The sequence below is a fragment of the Grampus griseus genome (assembly GCF_964374135.1).
Source record: "Grampus griseus genome assembly, chromosome: 1".
In the NCBI taxonomy this organism is placed as follows: domain Eukaryota; kingdom Metazoa; phylum Chordata; class Mammalia; order Artiodactyla; family Delphinidae; genus Grampus; species Grampus griseus.
Genome location: NC_139017.1, coordinates 181,336,708 through 181,359,010, shown reverse-complemented (window position 1 = coordinate 181,359,010; position 22,303 = coordinate 181,336,708). Strand labels below are relative to the sequence as shown.

Genomic DNA, 22,303 nt, shown 5'->3' with positions numbered 1-22,303 from the left:
CGGCCGCCGAGCTCGTAGCTCTGTCCTCCGCCCCACGGCGCAGGTAAGCCTGGGGGACAGGTGACGGGGGAACAGGTGAGCCTGGGAGACAGGTGGGCCTGGGAAGGGACGGGTGAGCGAGGTGGTGGGGATGAGCCTTGGGGAGGGGGCTGGCAAGGCCGAGGGCGCACTTCCTCCCCTTCGCTTTTCCCGCAAGCCCTGCCCCGGGGGCCGCGTCACTCTGCGGCTGCCCGCCTCCGCGGTGGCTGCCCAGCGGGGGCTGTGGGAGGGGACAGAGCCTGGCTGGACCTAGAGCCCCTGACCTCTGACCCCCCCACCCCGCTCCCCTGGGCTTCGGGCGTCCCAGCTCCCTGCTCCTCCCCTCCTTTGAGCCCTAGGGGACACTCCCTCGCCCTGGACGGGACTCGCAGCCAGAGCTCCCACTGGGGCATCAGGGCTGAGATACCCTAGGGAGCCCCAGGACCTTTGAAAAGGCGGGGCAGGGTGCGCACGGAACGACCCTCCCAGCAACCCGGGAGAATCTGCTGCCCAAACCTGCTTTGGCACCAGGAGTAGCAGCCCCAAGAATGAGGACCCCCTCCCCACATCAAACTGGGAACAAACTCCTCCCCCACTCTGGTAGGCAGACTCGGCGGCAGGGAGGGGTCCTGGCGTGCATCCCATCCCGCTAAGAAGGAGGGGGAAGGGAGGAGGGCGGGGCTCGGCTCCCAAAGCTGTGGGTCCCGCTTACTGCCAGGACGCCTGGCTTAGCTGCCCACCCTCTGTTTCTGCATCCGGGAAGCAAGGATCTTTTTGAGATTTGTGTGGACCTCAGCCCAGCAGCGGGCACGCGGTGGGGGGGCGGCCGGGAGCTCTGCGTCTGACCTGGAGGTGAACAGTCTGCACCTCCTGGTGGCGGCCCAGTGGGTGCTTGTCAGGCCAACCAGTCTACCCTGCACCCCTGCTGCCTAGTGCTTAAGGGCGGGGACCCCAGGTCCAAATCCCGGCTCTGTGTAACCTGTTACTTAAGCCCCCTGGGCCTCAGTTTCCTGCTCCGTGAAATGGGAGCAGTTAGAGGGTGCTGACTCAGCTGCAGCTGGATCCTCTTCTGGTTACCACCCTGCAGATGCCCATGGGCCGCAGAAGCCAGCATTACATCACGGGCACTGCCCAGGGCTTTCCCAAGCTCTCCTGGCAGGGGGGAGTGAGCTGGCGGAGGCCCCTCCCCCTCCTACCTGGGCACCTGCAGGGGAGGAATCTGTGCAGGGCAGGGGCATCTCTGTTCCACAAGGGCTCTGGTTCCCCAGGGGCTCGGGACAGGGGGTGTCTCTCACCCTACACGGGAGACGCTCTTCACCAACACGAGAGGAAACCAGGTGCAGAGTGAGGTGGCGTGACGTGGCTTGCCGGCGGGGCCCCTGAGATGCCAGTCTGTGCGTGACCCGATGGGCACGGCCACTCCCCGCAGCTGGGTCCTGGAATTCTAGTTTCAGTTTCTGAATGGATCTCAGCTGCCCCTCTCTTTCGCCTGTGGCCGTTGTCGCTCTTGGGCGACCGGCCGCCTGTACCAGCATCTTTATTTCTAGTGAGAGTCGCCACTCACCCAGCTGGCCCACTGGGGCAGTGATCTGGGTCAGGACAGCGCCTGGCTCCTTGCCCAGCTCTCCGCTCACCGGCAGCCTGACCTCAGCAGGTCACATTCCCTCTGCTCCTGGTTTCCTCACCTAGCAGAGCAGGGAAATGCCTGCCGTCCAGAAGATCCCTGAGGGGCTAGACACACAAGGAGAGAAGGTGTTTATAGGACACCCGTGGGTCACCTGTCCAGGCTACCTGGCGGAGTCAGGGCTCTGATTTCTTATCCGGAGCTCCTCTGGGGAAACACTGTGTGTGCCAGCCAAGCCTGGCACAGGGGCTGGGTTTATGGGGCGGCTGGATTCAGAGCCGGGAGTGGGAGCCACAGGTGGCCTGTCTGGGTGGGCACTGCGGGCTGAGCCTGCCGGTGCCCAGAGGCATCATAGGAAGGAGACAGCAGGAGGCTGTTGCTCTGGGTGGGAGGAGCACGAGGCCTGCCACTGCCCCTCCCACTGCCAGGCTGTGTCCGGGACTGAGGACGGCCAGGCGGGTCTTCCCAACCTCTAGGGAGGCGGGTGACTCTCCAGTTAGCTGGACCGAGGCTTCTCTACCTCAGCACTGCAGACATTTGTTCCGGATGATTCCTTGTCGTGGGTGGTCCTGGGCCCTGTAGGGTACTGAGCAGTGTCCCTGGGCTCTGCCCACAAGAGGCTGGTAGCTCAGCCCCAGCGGTGACCACCAAGAATGTCTCCGGGCTCGGCAAAGTGTCCCCCGGGGGGCCACGCCGCTCCGGTTGAGAGCCCCCAGCTGCCCCCGGCCACCCTGCAGACAGAAGTGTCTGCTACGTGCTGCAGCGTTTACGAAGCCAAATCCTGCCCCATGTTCCATGTGACTCCAGGTCTGGAACCTGGCCAGGCAGAATTACCCGAACACAAGGCCATCATCGTGGGTCAAGTTTGTCTGAGCAAAGATGGGGTCGTGTGCACGGTGCCAGGGAGGCCGAGCCCCGCCAGGCAGGGTCCCGTCAGCTGGACCTAGAGGGACAGACGTCCCATGGATGGAGGTGTTGTGGTGACATCACCCAAGGGGTGGCAGGTCCCATACTCGGTGCGGTTTGGGTCCTGGTGGCTGTGAGAGCTGCTGCGACCGGAGCCCCAGGCCCAGGCCAGGAGGGCTGTGTTCTTCAGGGCAGCAGGAGGGACGGTGCAGAGCCTGCCGGGGTCCTGGGAAGCCCATCTGTCAGGAAAAACGAGGGCTCCAGGGGTGCTGGGCTGCAAGGGGCCCTCTGGGCCAGGCCAGCGTGAAATGCAGAGCCAGGGCAGGGCCAAGTGCAACGTAGGACCAGACAGGCTGGGTCGGGTCACCTGAGGTTGCCAGAGACCTCCCCCACCTCCACCTGTGGACTCCCAGCCCCCGCTCCTCCCACCCAAGCCCCGCCTGTCCCTTACCCACCCCTGCACATGTGCTGGGGACACCGGGAAGGGCTGCTTAGTGGCAAAGGGAGAAGCTGTGGTTCCCAGGGCTCAGCCGTAAGGGGCCCTCCCCAGCCCACCCTGAGCAGAAACAGCAGGGCGTCACCCAGGAGGGGGCACAGATGGGTCTAGAAGCTCCTGTGGAGCTGCCCTGGTGGATTCGGCACACCTGGAGCAAAGTACCAAGTGGGCTATAGTTCTCCACGTGGAACACCCAGGCCTCTTCAGGAAGACACGGTTCCAGGGAGAGCAGAGCCAGGCAGGTGCCCACGATATCAGCGTTCACACATCAGCTTGCGAATTGAGCCCAACTGTTTGTGGGGACGTAGACAGGAAATCATCCCTGCTCCTGAAGGACACACAGGCTCGTCAGGGAGACAGAGGGACATACGGACAGCACGCGGCCCTCGCTGCCGTGGGCATCGGTGGGGGAGCTTCCCAGGGCTGCCTTTGCTGGGGAGCAGACCTGCCTCTGTGGCTCGAGTGGTCACTGCTGGGTGTCTGGTCTCTCTCTCTCAGTGGCATTGCTGCCCATAGAACATGGCCGCCATCGCGACTGTGCTCTCGGCCCTCCCCTGCACTGGCTGCAGGACACCAAGCAAGGGCCAGCGTCCAGTGAGGATGCGGGAAGAGATGCTCTTAGAGCCAGGTGGCTGGAGGAGAAGCCTCCAGACATGGACCCTGTGGGGAGTCCCAAAGAGCCTGCCAGGCAGAAGCATGTGCTCACGTGTGTGCGCTCACAGGGCACACGGGTCTCCCACCAGAACACGCCTGTCTCCTAAATGGGAGCCGACAGCTGACTGGGACATTGAAAGAGGATGTGGCATCCGCGAAACAAGAATAGGCTGCTCTGCATAAAGAGCAAGAGAGAGCTCTTCGTGGGACCAGGAAAACAACAATCGTTTGGTGGAAAGGTGGGAATCTCCCACAAAGGGGAACAAGAGATGAAGGAGAAGGAGAGAAGAGGTCGGAAGTGAGGGGTTCTCACTAAAGGCTGTTCCAGAAGGAGACCAGAGCAAACGGAGGTGGGAGAATTTATCAAAGAAATAGCACTGGAAAACACGCGGACCTAAAACAGGTGGGAAGGACGCACAAGCCTGTGGCTCAGGGAGTGAACGTGGATCCGTCGCCGTGCCTGTCCCCATAGGTGGTAAAGCAGAGCAGGGGGAAAGAGAGCCTCCTGTCGTGACCAAGGAGGTGAAGTCAGACCGGCGTCGGATGTCTCGTTGGCAGTGAAAGCAGGAAGGCAAGGGAAGAAGGCTTCTCCATTCTGGAAGAAAATAATCTCCAGTGGAAGTCTAAAGGCATAAAGAAGACATTTTCAGAGGTCTCCCTCCCTTGATGCTGCCTTGGGAAGGTGCCAGGGGCTGGGCCCCAGCTCAGTGGGTGGGAGGAAGGAAAGGGAGGGCCAGGATGCCGTGTGGGGGTCAGGGGGCCGAGCTCCTGCCCTGAGAGCCGGGAAGGGAGGGCCTGGGGAGAGAGGACTGATGCTTGGACCCTCTGGAGCACACGATCCAGATGCCCAGGGCGGGGACGCTGGAATGCAGGGGGGAAAATTAACCGGAAGAAAGCCAGCCAGTAAACAAGAGAGAATTATTAACCAGCCAGGCTGACACAAACACCCACGGGGGCATGGCGGAGTGGGGGGCGGAGCCTCGTTCACACAGCCAGGGGAGGGTGAGTGATGCCCCAGGCTAGAAGATCTCAAAATAGCGAGTGGGGCTTGTTTAGAAACTGGGGGAACGCTGAAAAGCCAGGAGTGGTGGTTTGTGGGGGGCGGGGTGGCGCGGAGGAGGGGACGCCTATCTTGGATGATAAGTCTCTCCTCCCGGTGCTGTTTGACCTTTGAACCTATGCCCAGGTAGCTCTGTGATCAGCTAAGCAGTGGGAGGAAGAAGACAGGGGTCCTGCGACAGCTGCAGCCCCAGGAGTCGGCTCCAGCCGGGCCCGGGTCCTGGAGCTCATGCAAGAGCAGGGCAGTGGCCCACGCCCCTAGCACAGTGCCCCTCCCCTTCAGGCCTGGGTCCCGGGCTGGTGGCGCCCCAGGCCTGTGGGTGCGGCTGCCTTGTTTGGAACCGAGGTCACACCCAGCAAGGGCTGGCCTGACAGGCTCCGTCTGGCACCTTCCGGCTCCGGAAGAGCCTTTGCCCTCTCCCGGGAGAGGACATGTGCCACTGGCTGGGTCTGGGACCTGGGCTCAGAGGAGGGGACTCGGGCCTGGGGCCTGAGACGGGGAGGAGGGAGAGGAAGGAGGAAGAATGAGGGGATGGGGCGGGCAGGGGTCACGGGCACCACAGTCTCCGTGTTATACAATGTAAACCACCCCCGTGGGAAATACACGGTGGCTAGATAAAAGGACTCAGGAGCTGGACGTCTCCTGGATGCCCACTGGGGTGCATCTGCTTGGCCTGCATAGATGGAAACCTGTAAGAAACCCATTTCTCGGCCAGGCCTGGATACAGTGCAGCCAAGTTAACACAGGGAGGGCGACCCAGGAAGGTGCAGACCCACCCACGGCTGCCAGCGCCCAGGGAGGCCTGGGGACTCAGAATGTCCCCAGGAATGCGTGGGCCATCCTCCTGCTGTGGGCGTGGCCAGGGCTCCAGCGGCAGCCCCTCCCTGCAGCCCGGGAGGCTGAGCTGCTCACACCTTCCTGGGATGCTTTTAGCCAGAGAATCTGGGAGCTGGGGCAGCAGAGCAGGGCGGAGGGCCAGGCCTCTGGGGGCCCCTGAGTTGTTCCCGCTGTGCCATGATTTAGGCTACCCCATGTGGCCAGACCTTCCCAGCCTCCTGTCAGAGGGATTCCTGGGCTGAAGCTCAGAACCTCCAGGGGGAAGCACCCGGACCCAAGGTGTGTGTGTGAGGTGTGCTCGGGCTGGAACCCGCCGGGTGGGTCCAGGGACAGACAGTGGGTCCCTGGTGGCGCCCACCATCCCAGGCCTGGCCCCCTCCAGCTGCGTGCACCCAGGTAGGAGAGAGCAGGGCGTGCCCCCCCCCCCCCACAGAGCTGCTGGATAAACTCCTGGGTCAGCGGTCCTCCCCAGGTCCGCAGGGGAAGTGGCACGGGATGCGGTGGTGTAGCTCTGAGCTGAGGTTCCCTCCCAGCGGGACCACCTGGGCGGGTGACTTAGAATCTTAGTTCTCCATCTGAACAAGGCTTCCACCCTTACCCGGCCCTTGTAATTTTAACGTTCAGAAGTTCTGCATTTATAAGAAGCATGTGAGTGGTGGCTATCCTTGTTCTTATTAAAAGTAAATGGGAAGGAATGAAAGGAGTGAGTTCTCCCCATGTTAGGTTTGCGTCGTGTGAAGTTCTCAACCTTCAGCCGCTCCTCTCGAGGCTCACAGATAACCTTCTATTCGGCACCGGTGACACCAGAGCCCCTCGGCGGCCAGGTCCCTGTTTAAGCACTACATGGATGAGTTCCCCACCTTTCCCAGCATCCTCAGGAAGCTGGGTACTTATTATTGTACCCATTTTACATATTTGTAAAGCGAGGCCCAGGGTGTAGCAGCTCAGCTCCTGGCTGCGAAGCCAGCCTTTGAGCACCGCATCCTGGCAGCCATACCTCGGGCTCCGGCTGCAGCAGGGCTGCCCTCACCTCTGTCCTTTCCCCCAGGTCCCCGCGGCCACTCAGCATGTCCCAGCAGCACTCGGACAGCTCCTTGGAGGAGAAGCTCCTGGAACACCGCTTCCACTCGGAGCTGCAACTCGACACCGAGGGAAACCCAGCGTCCCGGCTCCCGATGGTCCGGGGCCCCCTGCAAAGCAGGAGCAATGCCGCCTTCCAGCCCGACACCCCGGTGCCCCCGTCGCCGTCCCCTGAGGCCCAGGAGCCCAGGACCATCGTCCTGAGCACGCAGAGCCCGGCAGCCCTCAAGATGGGCACTCAGCAGCTGATCCCCCGGAGCCTGGCTGTGTCCAGCAAGGCTAAGACCCCGGCCCGCCATCAGAGCTTTGGGGCGGCCATGCTCAGCAAAGAGGCTGCCCGGCGGGACCCCCGGCTCCTCCCGGCCCCCAGCTTCTCCCTGGACGACATGGACGTGGACACGGGTCCTGGGGGGATGCTGAGACGAAATCTGAGGAACCAATCCTACCGGGCGGCCATGAAGGGGCTGGGGACGCCCAGCGGTGAGGGCGGCCCCGTCCAGCTCAGCCCCAAGATCCCGGCCCTGGCCGAGGAGCCCAGCCAGCCTCCTGCTCGGTCCGCGGCCAGAAATAAGGTAGGGGGCTCGTCGGCCTGGGCAACGCGGCGGGGACCGTGCCTCAAGGGGCCTCGGGAGCTCGTGGGCAGGGAAGGGGCCCGAACACACCTTCCCGTCATCACGCAGCCGCGCACCTGTGCAGGCTCCTGGGAGGGTTTATTCTAGTTAAGCTCTACAGCCGGGCCGTGAGCAGAGTGTGAATGTCCCCATTTTATAGATGAGGCAGCTGAGGCTCAGGAAGACCGAAGGTGTTAGCCAGGACCCCGGCTCTCAGCCACAGCGGGGAGCGGAGCCCGGGGAGGAACCAGCCCTTCTCTCCAAGTCGCTCTGAGCACGGAGGGGGAGCCAGCCCATCTGAAGGACAGATTTCAGTCATGGCTTTGCAGCATGGACTGGCCTGGAATCTGTCTGCCCGAGGGGCGCCCGTCGGGGACTCAGGAGGGCTTGTGGCAGCTCGGAAGTCGGATGCTGCCCTGCACGCTCTCCCTCCCTGCCCTGCCTGACCGCCGGCTCAGGGCTGTCTGTGCCCACAGGCGCCGTCCCGGTGGCCTCCTCCACCACGGGCTTCTGCCCAGACCATGAGCCCTGGCCCTGATCTGGGGAGAAGCCCAGACCACCTGTCAGAATGCTGGTGACCCAGCGTGCAGAGGGGCAGGGCAGGGAGGACCGCTGTCCTTGGGCTAGAGACACCCCTGGCCTGCGAGGCAGGGCACAGCCTGGACCCCGGCACCTCCACGCCCACCCAGGGCCAGGCCTGCAGGGTCCATTGTTCATTCATGCTTGATTCATGCGGCCAGCCAACGTTTCCTGAGGCCTCACGCACCCAGTGAGCAGAGGCCCCAGGAGAGCTCCCAGGGTGGTGGGGCCCCGTGGGCTGGGCTGGGGGTGCTCAGGGTGCTGAGAGAGCACAGAGGTGGGGCTCCCCAGGAGCTCAGGGCCGGGGGGCGGTCAGGAGTCCCGGAAAAGAGAGGGTTAAAGTAGAGGCGTGGACACAGGATGGGAGCCAGGTGGAGGACGGGCTGCGGAGACAGCGGGTGCCCGGGCCTGGAGGTGGAAGGGGTGGGGGCGCTGGGGGGTGCCGGGCGGGCAGCAGGGAGAGCCGGGTGCACCTGGGAGCACCACACATTCCAGACCAGCACGGGGAGTTTCAGGCTCCAACTTATTTCGAGAAACCAGCTCCCGCTTTCCTGGAACCCGTGCAGCTGGGGGTCAGGGGAAACGGTGTCCCAGCCAAGGAAGCGGGCTCTGTGGCAACTGGAAGGACCAGGGTATGGGGCCCTGAGAGCCCTGCCCGCCCCCAGTTCACCCCTGCAGCCCCACCAGCAGCTGCTGGGGCCCCGGGCCTGTGCTGGAGCTGGACGCCAACCTGCCAGGCTCTGCTCTTCCTGCCACCCCAGGTCCCGGGCTCGTGGGGCCCCCGTGCGGCCCTGGCTCCCACCCCAGTGTCTCTTCTAGGCCATCTCCCAGCCACACCTGTGCTGCCTCGGCTTCCCTCCAGGCCCACCTTCCCGAGCATCTCCTCTCGGCAGCCCTCCTGGGCCTGCCCAGCCCTTGGTCACCTGCCCTGCCTGCTCTGAGCCCCATCCCACCCCGTCCTACCTGCCCTGGCCTCTGCCTCCTTGTGGAGCCGACATTTATTAAGCGCCTTCTCCATGCCCAGCAGAGGCCCCTCGTGTTGGGCGTGGCGTCACATGTGGAGGGTCTGGTCTCTGGGCCCAGGTGCAGGGACTGCTGCCCGCTGCCCCTCCTCCCTGCTGACTGCCCGTGTCTCTGGGTCTCTCTGCACAGAAGACGCTGGGGCGGAAACGCGCACACAAGGGCTCCTTCAAGGACGGTGAGTGTGACCAAGGGGTGCCGTCGGGCGGCGCTGCGGCCGGGCTGGGCCCTGGGGAGGCGGGTCTCACTCGGGCATCCTGGGGGAGACGGAGAACTACGTGCTGGATGGGTTCCCTCTGGGGACTGGAGGGCCTGGTGGCCCGTCTGACCCTGCAGCTCTGATGGGCCTAGAAAGTTCCCTTGGACTCTGTGCTGTCCCGGGGCGGCGGGCAGACAGAGCCTCCACACTCTCCCTCAGCAGATGTTTGTTAAGCACACTGTGTGCACCAGGCCCTGCCGGTGGGCCCAGGGCCAGGCAGAGGGCCCTGGGCCTGGGGTGCAGAGACACAGGCCACAGGGACCCAGTGTTAAAGGCTCAGGGGCCGTGGGTGACATCTGGGCTGTGCCTTCAGCCTGCCGAGGGGCGGATGCCAGCAGGACCCCATGGGAGTTGGCGGGTAGCTGCCTGCCCAGCCTGGATGCAGCAGCCAGTGGGTGTAAGGGGCCCCAGCCAGAAAGGGCCCCCTCCCTGCCAGCCCCAACCTCTGTGGACAGCCACAGGTCCGGGCGTGGGGAGGTCTCAGGATCGGGCCTCGTCCCCCAGGACAGCAGCAGTGGCCCCAGGTCTCGGAGCCAGGGCGGGAGGGAGCTGCGAGGAGGGGCTGCCTCAGGGCCGTCCCGAGCCACGCACCCGCCCGGCGGGGCTGCTGAACGCCTGGCCACTGCAGAGCCGGAGAGCGGGAAACCTCACCTTGGGCCGGGGGGCTCTCAGGAGGCGGCCTGCAGCGCCCTCGGCCGACCTGGGGACGGCCGCTGCCCAGTCCCCTCCCCAAGGCCGTGCAGTTTGGCCCGTGCCACTCTCTGATGTGTTGGCTCAGCCCTGGTCTGAAGGTGCCACATTCTGCACGGGGATGCCACCCCTGCCCTGGGCTCGGCCAGCTCAGCCGCGGGAGCCAGCCGGCCTGAGGGGAGCCTGCTCTGGGGGGCCCTGTACCACCTGACGCTCTCAGGGCCTCCTCGGGAGGACTCAGCGTGTGGGTTCCTGGGGTGCCAGGACCGCTCAGAGCCCCCAGGCCTGCAGGTGACGCACACCCCCTCTCCCCAGATCCCCGGTTCTACCAGGAGATCCGGGAGCGAGGCCTGAACACCATCCACGAGTCCGACGATGACTTACTCGATGAGTCCTCCAGCCCTGAGGAGACCCAAAAGGCGGATGCCCGCATCGTGGTCAAGAGCTACCGGCCCCCCCAGGTCACCTGGAGTCAGCTCCCAGAGGTGGGGCCGGGCTGGCGAGGAGGCCCTTCTCCCGACCCCATGGGTGGTCCTCCCGGTGAGGGGAGCGGCCTCCTGGAAACGCCCTGTCTGTGCCCAGCTGGCAGGGAGATCTTCCTGGTGCCTCAGAGCTGCCCTGCCCTGCGGGGCCCCGTGGGGGTGGTCGCTGCAGTGGGGAGAGGGGTTAGGGGCGTGTCATCTGTGTGTGTGTGACGGTCGTCCCACGGGTGAGCCCCTCACCCTCCCTGAGCTCCCTGCTCAGGCTGACCTGTAGGGACCTGGGGGCACAGGGGACCTCCTCCCAGGGGACTGTGCCCAGAAAGTGCCAGGAGGGTCCAAGTGAGGAGGCCAGAGGGGAGGGGAGAGGCCCGGCCGGAGCTGTGCGCCACTGCCAGGTGCCCCCTCACCTTCCACGCCTGAAAATGGGGCTGGTCCCTGCCCCGCAGGGCTGTGGGTTCCCAGTGGAGAGCGGCTGGGACAGAGGCACCGGTGCTCCAAGCAGGTACCCAGGGAGGCAGCTCTCGCTACCCCAGGAGGGCGCAGCTGGCCGTGGGGCAGACAGCCTCCTGACGCCATCCCCTGGGAGCCGAGGGACGGAGCTGCAGTGCAGGCTGTGGGCGCGGGGGCAGCAGGGAGGGGCGTCTGGCTGTTCCTCTGTCTGCGGTACAACAGGCCTCCTCATTTGCATCCCGTGGGGCAGGAGAGGGGCCGAGGCACCGTGACCGCCCACCGAGATCCAGGGTGCCGCCGGCCAGGGAGGGCCCAGGACGGGGCGGGGTTAGGGCAGGCAGACGGAAAGTTCCGGAAGTGCACGTGTGTTCCCACCCGCCAGGCGCCAGCTGCGTGCCCGGAGGTGCCTGTGCGCGACCTCCCGGGTCAGGGGTGGGGTCCAGGACAGTTTATCCTAGAAACGCTGCCGGAGGTTCTGCTCCCGTCACCTGAGCTCAGGCGTCTCGGCCAAGCCTCTGGGTCCGAGGACGCGTAGGATTTACCTGCCCAGCTCAGGCACTGCCGGCAGCCTCCACCCAGCCCGCTGGGGAGGGGAGCACGAGTCGGGTGGCCCTGGTCCTGCAGAGGGTCGCCCCCGGCAGGCTCTGCAGGCACTCGGCGGGCATACCGTGGCCGAGTGAGCCACGCTCCAGCCGGGGCAGCCAGGGGCCAGGGGGCCTGAGGGGTGGAGAGCGGGGCAGTGTGCCATGCTGGAACGGTGTCACCCCTACCTCCGGGCAGGGTGCTCGCTCACCTGGCCCAGGTGTGCCTGAGTCGTGGCCCTGTGCTCAGCACGCCCCTCAGCTTTCCCGGGTGCTTCTGAGTCTCTCCACCACCTCCCAGCCCCCGGCAGCTCTTTGGGACAGAGCCCCCGTCCCATCCCTGGAGAGGCCTTTCCCTCCGGACGCCCATGCCCTTCCTCGGCTGCCCCAGGGCCCCTCTGAGGGGGGAGGTGTCGTTGGAGAAGAGAGACCTGGGTGAGGGGACCGAGCAGGGACAGGCCAGCTCGGCGGTCCAGGTGCCCCACGAGGTGCAGCTCCGCCCGGCCAGCCTAGCGTCTCTGGCTCCGTGCTGGCTCTGGCCCGGTGGCAGGATGAGCTTCCGGTGACTCGAGCCCGTGCCGTCCTCAGGTGGTGGAGTCGGGCATCCTGGACAAGCTGCCCGCCGAGGAGCACGAGAGGCAGGAGGTGAGGGGTGGGCTGGGGGCGTGGCCCTGCTTCTGACACGCCGGTGGGGGGCGCGGGGACCACAGCCCTGGCGACGTCGCCCACTGGCCCATTGGCTGCCTCCCGGTACCCAGCGATGGCTGATGCCCTGGCTGGGGTGGGGCTGGGGGGGCTACCGTTACCCACTTTCCGGGCGAGGGTGGGAGCCCTTGCCAGCGCCACAGCTCATCAGTGCCCGAGCCAGAGTGCAAGCCCAGGACTCGGGCTCATGTCCCCACGGCCGTGCTGACGGCCCCAGCCTGCGTCCTGTCCAGGGGGCCCGAGTCCCGACCTGCCCCCTGCCCCCCAATCATCTCCCCGCGGCCTGAGCACTGGTCACCCGCGCACCCGGGCCAGGCCCCGTGTGTGGCAGGGCAGCTCCAGGCAGGGCCTGGCGGGCGCAGCTGCCCCAACGTCCGCTCTGCTCTCGCCCCAGGCCATCTTCGAGATCCTCATATCCGAGTTCTCGTACCAGCACAGCCTCGGCATCCTGGTGGCCGAGTTCCTGCAGTCCCGGGAGCTGCGGGCGACCATGACCCAGACAGAGCACCACCACCTCTTCTCCAACATCACCGACGTGCTGAGCGCCAGCCAGAGGTCAGGCCCGGGCCCAGCCCGTCGGCCCAGCACCCGATGGCGCAGGCTCTCGAGGGTGGGGAGGTTGGGGCTCTGGGTGACCCCGGTCTGCGAGTGCAGATGGACGGCCTGGAGCAGCCCTGGGGGGCAGGGAGCGCGAGAACCTTACGGGGCCCACGGCCACCAAGAGCTGGCCCTGGGGACTTGCGAGCACAGAGGGCCAGTGACGAGGTGTGAGGTGCCCGCGGGACAGAGCAGGCTAGAGGCGGCCTTGAGTTGCAGCCCCGGGTCGTGTTCCGGGCCGAGGTGTTTGGTGCCTGGCCCAGGGCTCTGGTTGCAGGGCCAGAAGGTGGAGGAGGGGCCGGGTGTGTAGCTGCAGGCCTGCCAGGGCCTCTGTGTGTGTGTGTGTTCATGTGCATGCATGTGTGGCAGCAAGTGTGTGTGTGTGCGTGTGTGTGTGTTTACTCCCATGGAGGGCGAGGTCCAGGTAGCACCTATGTGGGTCCAGCCCCTCACTGCCCTGCACCCTAGGCGACCCCATAACACCCTGTGGCGTCGCCCTGAGCCTCAGCGTCCCCTCCCTAACCTGAGGGGGTGGGTCCCATTCCTGCCCCCTTGCAGACTGGGGTGAGGCATATGGGAGACGATCAGGTGTCAGACCCCAGTCACCTGCAAGGAGCAGAACCCCTGCCCCTGCCTTGCACCGGGCAGAGGCAGCCGGGGCTCCAGGCGGCTCCCGGCAATTCTGACCCAAGTCCCAGGGAATCCAGTCAAAGTGGCAAATTTTTTGTCCTACCGTCTGCTCCCCACGATGCTGGCTAGAGTCTGCGAGACTCTAGCAGGAAGTGGCCTTGGATCTGGCCATGGGTGTGTGCCCAGTTATTTCAGGTTTAGGAGCTGATCTGTCCTGGGGTTTTCCCAGGGGGGCCCTAGCAGCTGACCCACCCAGCACCTGGTGTGGGTGCATCTGGGAACCTTGCTCTGTGCGTGTGCGTGTGTGTGCATGTGTGCGCTCACACGTGCAGGGCCATGGACAGACCAGCAGCCCTTGGGCCTCACCGTCGCTCCCACAGGTTCTTCGAGGACTTGGAGAAGCGGCACAGGGCGCAGGTGTGCGTGGAGGACGTCAGTGACATCCTGGAGGAGCACGCCGAGCAGCACTTCCACCCCTACGTCTCTTACTGCTCCAACGAGGTCTACCAGCAGCGCGCCCTGCAGCAGCTGACGTGAGCCAGCCCCGGGGCCCGGGACGGGGCCGGCGGGGGTGGCCTCGGGAGGCTCCGGCCCCTTGCCACGGGGCACATTGCTGCTCGCAGCCCGGCTTCTGCAGCTTCCGCCCGATTTCTCCTGATGGACTGGCCTCGCCTCCCACCGCGGCTGAGAACCCCTTTCTCTGTTGCAGAAGCAGCAGCGCTGCCTTCCGAGAGGCCCTGAGGGAGATCGAGCAACGGCCCGCGTGCGGGGGTCTGCCCATGATCTCCTTCCTGATCCTGCCCATGCAGAGGGTGACCCGGCTGCCCCTCCTGACGGACGTGAGTGCGCAGGGAGGTGGCCCGGGGTCCATCTGCAGGCAGAGAGAGCATGGCTCCTTCCTGACCTTCTCCCCCCGCTGCGTCTGTCATGTATGGTCGTGAGGACAATCACAGGACGGCTTTAACGGCCACAGTGGCCGTGGCCGCTGTCAGCAGCACCGCCCGTGGAACTCCCTCTGCCGGGAGCTGCTCCAGCACTTGCTGGATTCTGTTCATCTGCTTGATGGTTACGGGGTTCGTTCGTGTCCTGAGTCTGATCCGGTGTCACCCAGACCCCTGCCGAGCATCGGTCAGGGTTGTTGCTTCCCCCTACCCTCGGCCAGTTGTCCTGGGCGTGGGCCTGGGGTGACCCGTTTTGTGGACAGAGGGGCTCCGAGGGGCTTCCTGGAGTGGCTTGTGCCCTGAGATGCCAGCTCATGGGGCAGCGGGCCTTGTGGGGTGAAAGGTACACGTACACACACAGGCACACAAGAGCCCGCACATGGCAGGAGCCCAGCTGAGCTCTGAGAGGCAGCATGTGGCCCGTGCAGAGCGGGTCAGCATCCCAGGCAGACAGGATATCAGACCCTCCGGGCCCTCGGGGAAGTGGAGAAATAGAGGCTTCAGGGGCCTCCCAGGCTGGAGCACCACAGTCAAGAACTGAAGGGGTGGGGCCTGGGTGCCCCCCGGGGTCTGGCGTTGGTAGGGGAGCCCCTGCCCCAGGCAGGCCCCTGAGCCGGGGTGCAGAAGGCTGCGTGTGGCTTCTCAGGTCTGGTCTCTTCCTGCAGACACTCTGCCTCAAGACTCAGGGCCACCCCGAGAGATACAAGGCCGCCAGCCGTGCACTCAAGGCCATCAGCAAGGTGAGGGGTCCAGGGTAGGGGAGGCGGCGCCCAGCCCCAGCCCAGCCCCGAGCTCTGTCCCCACGCCCACCCGTCGGCAGAGACCCTGAAGGCGGGGCAGAGAGGGTCTCCAGACGGTCCCTCGCAAGCCCCTCATGGTGCCGGTGGGGAAACTGAGGCTCAGAGAGAGGGCCGCTCACACAGTCGCTGAGCCCGGGGCGGGGCAGGGACCAGGACAGCCGTGAGGGCCGCTGCCGCGGGGGGCCAGGCTAGGCTGGACGGGGCGGGCGTGGGGTCTGGCGCCAGGCTGTGGGCCGGCCCTCAGCACTTGCTCTCGCGTGCACGCCCGGTAGCTGGTGAAGCAGTGCAACGAGGGGGCCCACCGGATGGAGCGCATGGAGCAGATGTACACGCTGCACACGCAGCTGGACTTCAGCAAGGTCAAGGTAGGCGGGCCCCAGCGGCCCCTGACCTGTCCCCCGGCCCGGCTCTGTGCGGTCAGGGGTCACCGCCCCCCAGCGTGCAGGCTGGAGAGAGGCCTCTGGGGGTGACCCCCTGCCCCCCGCCGGTGAAGCCCAGGGCTGGGCCTCCGCCTCGACCTCTCCAGGCCTCTTCCCACCTGAGCGCGTGCTCCTCGGCCTCAGGTCTCAGCTCCACCGCCCCCTTGCCTGCGGTGGGTCTGCAGCGGCAGAGGGCAGACCCCGGGGCCGGTGACGGGGAGCCAGTGGCAGGCCCAGCGGCAGGGCTCAGCCTGGGCCCAGGCTCCTCGTCAGCTGTGCTGGGAGCGGGGGCTGGACGACCTCAGGGCCAGCTCAGGCTTCCCGCTGGGGCCAGGATGGGTCTGTTGGTCCTGGGGGCGGGGGTCTAGGCAGCCTACAGCTCCACCCAAGCAAGCAGAGCTCAGACCTCTGCCCACACGGCTCCCCACCATCCCACAGACTAGCCCATCCTTGTGCCGTCCAGGCGCTGCCCCAGCAGCAACTCTCTGGAATCAGGGCCCGGAGGCAGCCTCTGCCCCGCCCCACTGCCCTGGCTCTCCCCTCCCCCCACGGCCTGGCTGCAGCAGAGCCCTGTGGGCGTGCAGGGGGGGGCAGGAGACTCGGAGGGTCCCCGGGGCAGCTCTGTGGGCCCGGCCCCAGCTTATCATCAATCAGGCTGAGCTGCTGACCTCTAGCTCCCAGAGGCGGCCGGCAGGCCGGAGCCGATGGGAACCAGTGCCGTGGGCGGGGCCGGAGGGCCGGGCAGGGAGGGCACAGAGGCTCCGACAAGGGCTGCAGGCTCCTTGGGGTGAGTCAGGGTGGCTTCACAGAGGAGGCGTTTGGGTGATGACGGCCACGGACCCGCTGAGCCCACACCCTTGGCCGGGGTCTTGAGCCTCTCGGCCGGGCAGCAGATGTCACGTTTGGGGTGAAATACGCCCCCGACCAGAGCAAAGACCCAACCCTGGGCCTGGCTGACCCCTGAGCGGCCTCTCACCCCTCTACCCCCACGTCCCGAAACTGGAGGGCATGAGGGCAGGAGAGCAGCTGGCCCAGGTGGGGGTGCGGGGGCTCAGAGCCCCGGGAGGGGTGAGGTGTCCGGTGGGGCATGTCAGGGGGACAGAGGCTGGTGGGCAGGGCCTCCTGGCTCCGTCCCCACCAAGCCTGCCCTGCCTGCCCCTCCCCTTCCGGCTTGACAGGCCAGAGCGCCAGCCTTGCTGGCGGAAGGCTGTCTGAGCACCGGCCATGGCGACATGGGACCCATGTGGCGGAGGCAGGGGTGTCTGCCTTAGCCGGGCCTGTTCTCTGGGCCGCGGAAGGGGAGGGAGCTCCGTTTGCAGCAGAGGCCCCTGGATGCCAGAGGTGGCCCCGCAGATCAGGGGTTCCTCACAGCCTGCGTAGAAGCAGCGATCCGAGCCCCCTGCTTGGTGTGAGGCGGGCCAGGAGGCTTCCCCAGAGCAGCCTTCGTGCCCTGGTTTGAGGGCAGCCCTCGGTAGGTGCCCTGTGGGCCCCTGGGCCTGGCTGGAAGCAGGGCAGGCCTGTCCTAGGTTGCTGCACAAGGTCTGGGCCCGGGCCAGGCCCAGAGCAGCCGCCCCCTGAGCTCCTGTCCGCGGCCTGAACAGCCCTTTGTCTGAGGCCTGGACAGTCACACTCCCTTCCTCGGTGCAGCCCAGGGAGGCCTGGTCACCCCGTTCCCAGAGGCAGGGCTCAGTCCCCATGGCTGCACATCCCTGCCACCCCGCCGGGACTCACCCCTGTGTCCGCTCTGCCCCCAGTCCCTCCCGCTGATCTCTGCTTCCCGCTGGCTGCTGAAGCGCGGGGAGCTCTTCGTGGTGGAAGAAACCGGGCTTTTCCGAAAACTCTCCAGCCGGCCGACATGCTACCTGTTCCTGTTCAACGACGTCCTCGTGGTCACCAAGAAGAAGAGGTGGGCCCCGCCCATGGTCGCCAGGCTGCGTGGCCTTGTGACGGGGAGCAGGCAGCAGCCGTGGCCTTGGAGCCGGGGAGGTGGGCTGGGGCCAGCTCTCGAGAGCATCCTTCCGGCTGACTGGCCCTCGGGCTGCCCACAGACCTCTGCAGCATCTGGCCGACCGCCTGTCTCCCTGCAGTGAGGACAGCTTCCTGGTCCAGGACTACGCCCAGCTGGACCACATCCAGGTCCAGAAGATGGAGCCCTCGGAGGCCTCTCTGCCGGGGGGCGGCAACCGCAGCTCCTTCGTACCGCACACCTTCCAGCTGACCCTGCTGCACAACAGTGAGGGCCGCCAGGAGAAGATCCTGCTATCCTCCGACTCAGCGTAAGATGGGAGGGCTCCGCGGGGGTGATCCTGAGAGCTCCGTGGGGACGGGATGCCTGATCCAGGGTTCTGGGCACTGCACTGTGCCAGGGACGGCTTAGTCCTTAAGCAGTTCACACTCCCGGGAGGGGGACACGCCAGCTGCAAAATACGTGGCCGAACTGTCCTGTGTGTCCAAGGAGAAACAAGGCAGGGGAGGGAGCACTGGGTGGGGGCCCTGGGGAGGGGCCTGCAGCAGAGGCACGGCAGTGCAAGGACCGTGAGGCAGGAGGCCCCTGCCAGGAGGAAAGTGGGGCTGGAGCACAGGGTGGGGGCCATGCAGGGCAGTGAGGGCAGACGGTGGGGGGACCAGCGCACAGAAAGGTGCTGGCTGGGTCTCCACGCTTCCTCCAGCACGGCCCCCTTTCCAGGTGGGAAGCTGAGGCTGAGCGCTGCTAACAGCAAGCTGACGGGGCAGGGCGCTTGGGGTCCAGCGCCAGGAAGCAGGGTGGCCTGGGCCCTGTGGGTGCAGCCACTGCCCGACTCCATGTCCCTGGCCAGATGTGACTCGGGGCCAGCCTGCCTGGGGGAGGCCTGCCTGCCGCTCCTTCCCGAGCCTGTGACTTCCTGCGCCTCGGCCCCCAGCACAATGGGTCAGGGAGACCAGAGGGGCCACCCACTTACACCTCCAGCTCCCGGCCGGCTCACCAAAGTGTGCCCGGGCAGCGTAATCCTTCATCCCACTGCCTTCCCACCTCGAAGGCTGTGGGGGGCTCAGGGACACCCCGACCCTCCCACCATGCCACACTGGGTGGGGAGCGTGAAGCAAAGGTCGTCAGCTGGTAGGATCGGCCTTGGGCCTCGCTCACGTGCGCTCTGCCCCCAGGAGTGACCGCGCGCGGTGGATCACAGCACTCACGCACTGGGAGAGGCGGCAGCCAGACCCCACTAACAAAGGAGGTAAGCGCCTGCCCCCCCGAACGCAGCAGGGCTCACAACCTCTTCCCGGCCCTGGGGTGGGGGGTGGGCCTGAAGGGGAGAGGTGCTGTCCAGCCCTCTGTCCACCCCACAGCCTGCCCCCAGGGTGACCTGCCAGGTAAGGGGCCCCAGCCCCAGGTACGTGTGTGTCTATCTGCACACACAGGCCCAGCGCTGTCTCAGGGCCTCATCCTCCCTGTTGCTCAGTAGCTGGGGAAACTGAGGCCAAGGAGCTGGAGTGGGCTGGCCCCTTAGAAGCTGGGTGCACCCTCTGCTGGTGCTGGGCATTTGGGCCCTGAAAGTGGGAGCAGCAGGTCCTGCAGCCTCCGGAGGGGTCCCAGCTTTAGCCAGAGGGAAGCTGCCACGTGACCGTGTGCTGGGACACCTGGGGGCCCCTGGGCCCCACCGAGACCAAGCCACAGGGGGTGTGTTGGGACTGGAGCCCACCCCCTCCCTGGAATAGTCGTGCTCCTGAGGCCTGCCCTCCCTGCCAGACCTGCTCCAGGTGGAGATCACCAAGGCCTACTTGGCCAAGCAGGCGGACGAGATCACACTGCAGCAGGCAGATGTGGTCCTGGTCCTGGAGCAAGAGGACGGTGAGCACAGGGGATGGGCCTGGGGGAGGCACGTGGGGCAGGTGGGAGGGGCCGGGCAGGCCAGTGCTGAGTGAGAGCCTGGGGGCCCCAGCAAGGGTCCAGAGCACCTGGCATGGTCAGCTGCCCTGAGAGCCCCCACCCTGGAAGTAGGCATGTACTCACAGTGGGCCTGATTCCAGGGCCCCCTTCAGTACCCTCCTTCAAGGACGTCTCAAATGTCCCCGAGTTGCAGGACCAGAAGTGGGTTCTTGGTCACTCTGTATCCTAAGCGGGAGGGTGGCCCCTGCAAGTACTTGCACAGGACGGAGCAGGCTGGCTGGCGTGAGCTCAGCTCCTGAGCCCAGAGTTGGGGCCGAGCACCTGATGGAAGCCCAGGTGCCACGTGACCTGGGGCAAGACGGGGAGGGGGGTCTGCTCCGAGGGATGCCTGGCCCTGGCGTCTTCTGGAGCAGCAGCTCCGAGGGGGAGCCGACACGGGGGCCCCTGCCTGGTGCCCAGGAGCCTGCTCTCACCTGCCCCGGGTCTGGGTCCAGGATGGCTCTATGGCGAGAGGCTGCGGGATGGAGAGACGGGCTGGTTCCCTGAGGACTTAGCCCGGAGCATCACGAGCCGCGTGGCCGTGGAGGGCAACATGCGCAGGATGGAGCGGCTGCGGGTGGAGACGGACGTGTAGCCGGACCTGCCGGCACCTCGCCGGGCCAGGCTGCGGCCGTGCAGCGTTGGTCCACACTCCAGCAAGTGGAGTCCATCCCCAGGGAGCGCAGTGGGCTTGCCCCCAGGGCCTGAAAGCTCCCTGGCCTCCCAAGGCCCCATGGGCTGCAGCGCAGGCTCCGGACACTTCCGAGGAGGAAGGCCATACGCCCTCAGGAGGGGCATCCTCCCGGCAAGCTCAGGAGCTGTGCCAGCCCTGACCCCAGGCTGCGTCCCTGGGAGGAGCCCAGCCAGGCCTGCTTGCTGGCCACGCCGTCCCCCAGCTCCTGGCTGCCCCGCCCTGCTCCCTGTGCACCCACAGGACAGTTATGCCATGGGCGAGTGATCGAGGCGGACGGCCCTCAGAAGAGCATGGGTGACCTGGAGGGCTCGCCCTCCTGCACCCCTCCTGCCCCAGCTTTGAGTACCCAGGGCTGCCCCATGTTCCCAGAGGAGAACCAGCTGCCGGCAGGTGACCCTGCAGAGCCAGCACTGGAATTGTGACTTTGAGACATTAAAGTACTTCTTTAACACCTGGATTTGCAAATTTGTGAGCCCCAGTGAAGGCCATACCGGTCCCTGAGAAATTCCCAACGTGCCGTGGGCGGGACTGGTCCCCCCCCCGTGTGGTCGCCTGTACTGGGCCCCCATTCATGGTCACCCTGTGTTAGTCCTTGGGCCTGCCACACCTGTCCACCTGGAGCGTCATGGGCAAGCCCATCCCCATGAAGCCCCTTGAGGCTGAGCCTGGCCGGTGGGGCTGGGGGACTCGGGGACATGGCAGAGGCTGTGGGAACCCCTCTGCGGTGTCCTCTCATCCCTCACCTCCCAGCTGGTCTGCTCCCCGAGGATCCCCTGGGACATGCAGGTGGGGAGAGGCAGGCTGGCCTGGCCTCTGAGCTGGGGAAGAAGGGTCTTGCTTCCCAGGAGAGGGTGATGGCCACCTGGGTGGCAGGGCGCTGCTGGGCCAGGTGCAAGGAGGACGGGTCTAATCCCCCAGGAAGCCCCCTGCTAGCCCTCCCAATTCCCACACCCATGCCTGTTGCCCTTCTCGCTCAGGCAGTGCTGTCCTTGGGGTGGGGCTCCCAGCGTTCTCCTGACAATCTACTGGGGCCCTGTCTTCCTTTGAAAGCTGGGGTGTGGATCCCCACCCGCTGACCAGAATTGGGTGACTCGGGGAGCCCAGCCCTCTGTCCCTTCCATCCCTGGGGCTGGCTGCAGGAGGAAGTGGAGGAGTGCGCCGGGCCAGGGGGAGGGGACTGGGTGGGGGTGGAGCTTATCCCAGCCCTGCCCACTGAACCAGGTGGTAGAGGGGTTCAGCACCAGAAGGGAGGGGCAGCTCCTCCCTTTAATGTCCAAGGTGACCTCCGTGGCCTGGGGCAGCTGGAAGGAACATCCTGGGCGTGTGCTCTGCAGGGCGGGGGGATGGCGCGGGGCCAGGCTCAGTGAAAGAGGCATGATCTGAGGGGTGGGGTCACCAGAGAGCAGGCCCAGCTCCTCCTACTTCCTGGACAGGTGGAAATCTGGGGCCTGCATTTTCCCACCTGTGAGCTAAGTCCTGCTCTTTTCCTGGAGCTGCTGTGGGGCAAGCTGGTGACCAGGGTGAGGGGCAGGTGTGTGTTTGGTGTGTGTGTGTGCACATGTGTGCGTGCCCTGGGCAGGAGCAGGTGGGCAGCATCGGTGTGTAAGCCCAGCTGCCTGCAGCCGGCCTATTCCTTCTCACCACTGACCCCTGACTCTCGGGGAGGGCAGGCCAGCCCACCGCCCTTCGGTTGCCAGGTACGTTTTCAGTTAATGGAAAAGCCCTGGGTCACGTCCTTGCTCTAGTCACCCGGGGTCAGCGACCTCAGCTCAGTTTTCTTCTGCAAAGTGGATGCAGGCCCTCTACCTCGGAGGCAGAGATTAAGAATGCTTAGCCTGGAGGAAGGACATCCCGGGACCCTGGGGAGGGGCCATCACTGGAGACGGGGCTGCTGGTGGCTGGGTCCACCTGGGGAGGCCCGGACCAGGCCAGCTCGGGACAAAAACCCTCCCAGCAGAATCGGGAAGCAGAGGGCCCCAGCTGCGGTGAGGCCTAGAGGGGCCTAGAAGGGTGGGTTGTGGGCAGTGAGAGGAAAGCCCAGGTTCCCCCCAGCACCTGTGCCTGCTGGGGCCCCTCCGAGGGGCCTCTCTGCTCAGCTTGGGGTCCAGCCCTGCGGGCCCTGGTGTCATGATCCCATCATCATGACCCCCTCCCAGGGCAGGGCCAGCCGGGACCCTCCCCACCCCCAGCTGGAGGGTGCTCGGACCTGCCTCCTTGCCGAGCTGCTCCTTTTAGGACCACAGACGTCCTTGGTGTTGGTGCC

General features: G+C 66.0%; 1 protein-coding gene across 2 annotated transcripts; it reads left to right on the top strand.

Moving 5' to 3' along the window:
- On the top strand, positions 1 to 20,472 carry ARHGEF16 (Rho guanine nucleotide exchange factor 16). 2 transcript variants are annotated; one of them, XM_082668259.1, is made up of 15 exons: positions 1 to 43; positions 6,644 to 7,247; positions 9,018 to 9,063; positions 10,150 to 10,319; positions 11,936 to 11,992; positions 12,447 to 12,607; positions 13,660 to 13,812; positions 13,989 to 14,118; positions 14,886 to 14,960; positions 15,293 to 15,385; positions 17,194 to 17,345; positions 17,527 to 17,715; positions 18,581 to 18,654; positions 19,167 to 19,268; positions 19,802 to 20,472. In XM_082668259.1, exons 2-15 carry the CDS (start codon positions 6,663 to 6,665, stop codon positions 19,939 to 19,941), a joined length of 2,127 nt encoding a protein of 708 aa, XP_082524385.1. In that variant the 5' UTR covers positions 1 to 43; positions 6,644 to 6,662; the 3' UTR covers positions 19,942 to 20,472. The 2 variants fall into 2 exon arrangements, with proteins under 2 accessions (XP_082524385.1, XP_082524384.1); XM_082668258.1 differs by having other exon boundaries at positions 17,488 to 17,715.
- Positions 20,473 to 22,303: the final 1,831 nt, after the last annotated feature.